Here is a 6186-nt window from a genome sequence, read left to right on the forward strand (position 1 = left end):
TTCCGCTAGGTTTACCTTAGGACATGAGGGTCGTCAAGGGCCTTGAACTTCGGTTTGGTTCTTCATTTGATTAATAGCGTCCTCTGATTAATCAGAGTCCCATTTGGCTTTGACTCAGTACCTGGACTGGAGCTCCATGGATCCTTCCAGGATTTATAAGTGCATTTAATTTTGGGTGAGGTCCTTTTGAAAGCCGTGCCAAATCACAACTCCATAGTCAACAACCAGGATCAGACATTCAAGTTTCACGTAAAGTTTAGAGTCTTGGTTTCTGGAGCGTTCCAGTGCTTACAGATGAAGGAGCGTGGGGGGATACGCAGATGGCATGCAGGAGCCCCGCCGACTGGCCGCCATCAGGCCAGCTGAGAGGAAGACAGTGGAAGGAGACCTGTGCTAGTGACCGAGATAAGTTGTGTGCTTGCTTCTCCTGCTGACATCTGACTAATCTGTTTAGGAGATTGAGGTTCCAGAACAAGGCAAGAGCCAAAGACACCACCTTCAGCTAAGCCCGGTCCGTGAGTAAAATGCTGTAATTGAAGAGTCGTGATTTTCATGAATCGGCTCCCGCCCCCTGCTCCCCCATCCCGACCCTGCTCTGAGTAACTGAAGCCATTCTACTGCCAAGACCTCCCCCAATTCTGTTCCTCAGAAGCTCCTTCATGTGGGTCAGGCCAACCAGGAGACCATCCTGAAGTACAGTGTATTGTTGTTACAGTGTATTGTTTCACTGTTATTGTTGCACCCAGCAGGGCCAGAAGAAAAACTTTCCTGAATTCTCATGTAGGAAATTTCCAAGAAGAGCTAGAATCCTTTAGTTAACTCATTTATCCCTGGGTGGTGCAAACCGTTAACTGGTTTCACCTGCTAACTGATTCAGGTTAGAAGTCCAGAGGAGCCTCAGAAGAAAGGCCTGGTGCTCTCCTTGGGAAGAATTGATCCCTGCCAATGTGATGGCTCACAGGTCTACTTTCACACATGTGGGGTCACCGTGAGTCAGAGTTGACCCAACAGCAACTGGCTAACATCATCCAAATCCTCTCCGTCAGTCGAGGAAACCAGGGCACAGAGAGATGACGTGAGTTGCCCAAGGTTCCACGGTAATCACTGGCTGAAGGGTCAGTGACTCAGAGCTGGGCCTTCACCACCACTTCCGGCTTGCCCTTGCTAAGTTCCGATCCTAGTGTAGGTGAAGGAAATACAGGGGACCCTTTTAAGAACATTTTAATTTATTTTATTACTGACCCAACTCTCATCACAGGGTCCAGTGTCTACAGGAAGGTCCTTTAAAAATATTTCTTACATGAATAAGCTCAGAAATAAGTCCAATAAAAGCAAAGTTTTCTGTTTCATCATTATAGCATTTCTGGCTGGTTAGATCAGAGATGGGGGACAGAAACGCCACCAACTACTGGCTATGCGTCTTTGGCAGTCAGAAAGCTCGATGTTTATAGGGACTCCTGCGGTATTGAGTGAAATGCAGATTTCTGGGCCTCATCCCTACCCCCCCCCCCCCCCCAACAGACACACACACACACTGATTCAGTAGATCTGTGGTCACGGGCTTGAGAGTCAGTCTTTATAAGGAGCATCTCAGTGGATCATACTGCACCAACTTTCAATATTTTCATCTGTAAAATGTAGGTGATAGTCACACCATCATTTAAATGTATACAGATTTCAGCAGCGTATTGACAACAAAGAGGTGGCAACACGGTCCTGAACCGTGGCAACACTAGAATAATCCTTGGAAGCTCTGAAGAATGATGAAGAGGAGGCCCCACCTCAGAGATTTGGATCGAATTGCTTTGGGGTGACAAGACAATGGAGTTTTCAATGATCTCCAGCTGCTTCTCTGTGCATCCAGGACTGAAACTAGAACAGTGGTGATCCTAGACCAATGGTCATCCCAGCATCAGCCTCTTCTGATGTCTTAGGCTGGGTTCTCTAGGGAAGCAAAAACAATGATGTTCACACATTGAGATACATACATAGAGAAAAGTTTATTTATTTATTTTAATCATTTTATTAGGGGCTCATACAACTCTGATCACAGTCCATCCATCCATCCATTGTGTAAGGCACATTTGTACATTCATTGCCCTCATCATTCTCAAAACATTCGCTCTCCATATAGAGAAGTTTATATCAAAGAAATGGCTCACTCAGTTGTGAAGGTGGACAAGTTCCAATTCCGTGGGTCAGATGTCAGGCAGGTGTCTCTGGACTTCAGTAGTGTAGTTGTAGGGGTCGATGACCCCAAGATCAGCAGGTCACACAGCAGGCTTCTGGTTGCAGAGGCAACTAAAGCCAAGAGAGACAGGCTGCTGGCGACTCCCAGAATTGGCAGGCAACGTTGCAGGCCATTGGCTTGAGTCCAAAGAGCTGGAAATTTGGAGGAGGAACCAGATCCAGCAAAAAGCAAGCATACTTTTCCACACTGTCCACTTGTACTGGAAACAGACCACACCCTTGACGAAGTTCCTTTTACTTGATTTAGATCAGGGTTGTGATCTGCCTTAAGGGTGTTGTGTCTCACCCTTCTGCTACAACCGTTGAGACTGAGAAAACAACACTTGCTGCAGTCCTTTGACGGGGAGCTGCAGAGGTTCAGGCCAGATTCAGAAGAGGACGTGGAACAAGGGATATCGCTGCTGATGTCAGATGGATCTTGGCTCAAAGCAGAGAATACTTGGAAGATGTTGGCTTGTGTTTTATTGGCTAGTTTTATTGGCTAGGTAAAAGCCTTTGACTGTGTGGATCTTAACCGATGGATAACTTTGGGAAGAATGGAAATTCTGGAACACTTTATCATGCTCATGCAGAACTTGTACGTGGATCAAGAGGCAGTTGTGTGAACAGAACAAGGAAATGCTGTATGGTTTAAAATCGGGGCGCGTGTGACACAGTTGTATCCTTTCACCACACTTACGTTGTCTGCTGAGCAAACCATCCGAGAAGTTGGATTACAGGAAGAGAACGTGGCACCAGGACGGAGGAAGGCTTATTAACAGCCTGCAATATGCAGATGAGACAAGCTTGCTGGCTGAAAGTGAGGAGGACTGGCAGCCCTTGCTGACGAAGATCAAGGATTGGAGCCTTCGGTACGGATGACAACTGAGTGTCAACAAGACCAAAATCCTCACACCTGAGCCAATAGGTAGCATGATGATAAGTGGAGAAAGAAAAAGAATCTGGGCTTTTTTTTAAAAAAAAAAAAAAAGGTCTAGCCATTGAGCTGTTCTGAATTTTCCACCATCACCACCACCAGGCTGAAGCCCACTCTCTTGGCCCTAACTAAGGGATATACTGATGGCTAGCCAACTACCTACTCAATGAAAGTTTATGGCTACTATAACCTCCCCTAATACTTTTGAATAAGAATAAACTTTAAAAGTACAGGGTGCTTAAAAAAGTTAGAGGAAACACAGAATGATATTGGAATGTTTCCAACTTTTGGAAGCACCCTGGTATGTTTTTGTACTGGAGTGCCCTGCAATTTTTAAGTGAAGTTCAACATTGAATGTCGCCCAGCTTTGAGAGAGAGGGATGGGATGAGACAAGCAGCATTCAGATGTTACCTGGATGGCATCCCAGGGCCTAGAAAGTTACTCCGAGCAGATCTACCTCCTCTTACTGGTTGCCCTTGAGTCAGTTCTGACCACAGCAGCTCCACGGGTGCCAGAATAGAACTGTGACCCATAGGTTTTCCGATCGTGGATTGTTCATAAGTAGATCACCAGGCCTTTCTTCCGATGCACCTACAGGCGGACTTGAATTTCCAATATTTCAGTTAGCAGATGAGAGTGTTAACCTGTTATACCTGCCAGAGGTTCCAAGAGATGCACTCACTGTCAAAACCTCACTGCTATCAAGTCAATTCTGAGTCATAGCCACCCTTTAGCACAGAGTGGGACTGCTCCATACCCCCTCCCCCCCCTGACGGGAACAGAAAGAACTCTGACGGGAGCAGAAAGCCTCACCTTTCTCACACAGATCTGCTAATGGTTTTGAACTGAGGACCTGGGAGTTAGCAGCCCAATCCATGACCCAGTCCACCGCCACATCTCCTTCAACAGATAGACACTCTCCCCCGAATAAGGCGTCTACCAGATCAAACCTTGAGAGCAAGCCTCTTTGAAACAAAGCTAGCCTTTCTCTTGCGCTTTCAACGCTGTTTTTAACTCCCCTACATTGTTGCTGTTACCATTCTAGAAACCATTTCCTCTCACGTACATTCTGACCTCGCTATGTTTACTTTGCAGTGGCGAGACTCCTCCAATTTGTTGCCGAGAAAAAGCAAGATTTCCAATAAGGTAGCTGAAGAGGATTGTGTTTTTGGGACCATAAAGGAAGAAGATCTTTGAAGAGAGACTCTCACTTTTTAAAAATGTCCTTTAAGGGAAAAAAGAAAAAAAGAATGCCCTGTAAGGCTCTCCCACGAGGGCTAAGAGCTGGGGGTTGGAGGTGAGCTTCCTTATTACCCATGAAAAAAAGGGGGTGCCCTCCCATGTTTCAGCCACCGAGAGATTTTGGCACGAAGTCTTATTTGTCCAGACTCCTGAAACATCAAACTCTAAGTAAATCTCAAAATTAAAAAAAAAAAAAGGCAGGGGCAGGGAGACCAGGCATCCAATTTCATTGTAATGGCTTATGAAAGACAATAGCAACTCTTTATCAAGCAATCTGAAGCTCATTCTATTTTTGCATCTGACAGGAATGAAAGGTTGATGACGAAACAGTGCACATGCGGTGGGTCTCTAAACATCCCCGTCTTAGATGTACTGTAGCAGGAAGCAAGGAAACTTAGGAATGCCTAGAGCATAGGTTCCCAAACCTACTTAGCCTACTGCCCCCTTTTCAGAAATTTTATATATATACTCAGTGCCCCAGTGGCAATGAAAACATTGTAGATATCTGCTTTTGCAGCCTCACCCCCAAGCCCCCTCCATTCCACCACTCTTCAGGCTAGGGCCCACCTTGGGAAATATTCGTAAACAAACCAACCCCCAACTCTCTGTCATCTAGCCCATTCTGGCTCCTGAGGATCCTGTAAGACAGGGTTGAACTGCCTCTGTGGGTTTCCCAGGCTGCATCTCCTTAAGGAAATGGAAAGCCCCATCTTTCTCCTGTGAAGCAGCTGCTGATCATGAGGGTAGCAGCCCAGCGGATCACCCATCGGCCACTTGGGCTCCTTTGGGAGACACTGACTGAGAGTTCTAAATACCACAGTTGTTAGTCACTGTCCTGTGAGGGGTCAGGGAAGCATGACGGTACGGCGCATTGTGTGTCCCCTTAGGAGCTTGCAAGATGTCTTAGGTGAGGGTAAGTTCTAAAGATAGGACTCTCCCCCAGAAGAAAATTGGGCTCCCCCTAAGAAATGGAATCATGGAAAACACATTCTGGATCCGCAGATCCCCCCCCAGGATCTCCGTGAGGCCCCGGACCGCACTTTTGGTTCTGTAAGTAGTTCTGAGCTTAGCGGCTGTCCAGCCTCGGGCTTCTTGGGAGTTGTGCTTGGATCCTGTCCTTTGGTGAACTCAGTTCAATAATCATCCGGCTGTTCTGGGATGTTGTTTTGTTATTTTTGAAACCAGCATATGATATCATAACTCTCAGATTTAAAAATACACACTTTCTCAAAAATATTTTCCCTTGCTTAATCATATGATTAATCTGGTCATGAATGTAATTATGCTCAGAAGTAGGACTGCAGTAAGGGGAAGGGGTGGTGGCCTCTATCGAATGTCATTCTCTAATGCGCACTATTCTGATGTGCTTTTCTAGCTGGGTCGTGTAGCTGATCATATAATAAATATGAACTACATTTGAGTGTGTATCGTATTTACTGGAAGACATGGGGTGAGTCATCCTTCTGTAATGTGAATTTATTTAAAGCTCTATAATCGTTTGCAAATTGATCTGCCCACAACTTCCAGTGCTGTAGTGTTTGATATTTGTATCCTACGCTATTTTTGCAGGGGGGGGGGACCCACAAAATCCCAAATCATGGATTTGTGGATTCACATGAGTTTTCAGATGGAAGTGGAAATGTATCTGCTGTTTTGCCACTCTAAGAAGAGTCCAAGTGTTTATTATTTTTAATATCAACCCCCTACACGGTGTAAGGGACTATTGTAGACACTAGGAATTCACAGAGAATTTGTATTTCAAGGGAAAACTAAACCC

General features: G+C 45.6%; 1 protein-coding gene across 1 annotated transcript in view; it reads left to right on the top strand.

The window, feature by feature from the left end:
* Positions 1-5811, top strand: part of SNX31 (sorting nexin 31) — a 48368-nt gene extending 42557 nt beyond the window's left edge. Inside the window, exons 12-13 of the mRNA XM_004697691.2 lie at positions 455-511; positions 4263-5811. Coding sequence (XP_004697748.1) covers positions 455-511; positions 4263-4364 — 159 coding nt within the window. The 3' untranslated portion in view covers positions 4365-5811. The remainder of the gene's footprint in view (positions 1-454; positions 512-4262) is intronic.
* Positions 5812-6186: the final 375 nt, after the last annotated feature.

Source organism: Echinops telfairi, unplaced genomic scaffold (genome assembly GCF_000313985.2).
Source record: "Echinops telfairi isolate 266 unplaced genomic scaffold, ASM31398v2 ScPeMD7_1;HRSCAF=3_0, whole genome shotgun sequence".
In the NCBI taxonomy this organism is placed as follows: Eukaryota; Metazoa; Chordata; class Mammalia; order Afrosoricida; family Tenrecidae; genus Echinops; species Echinops telfairi.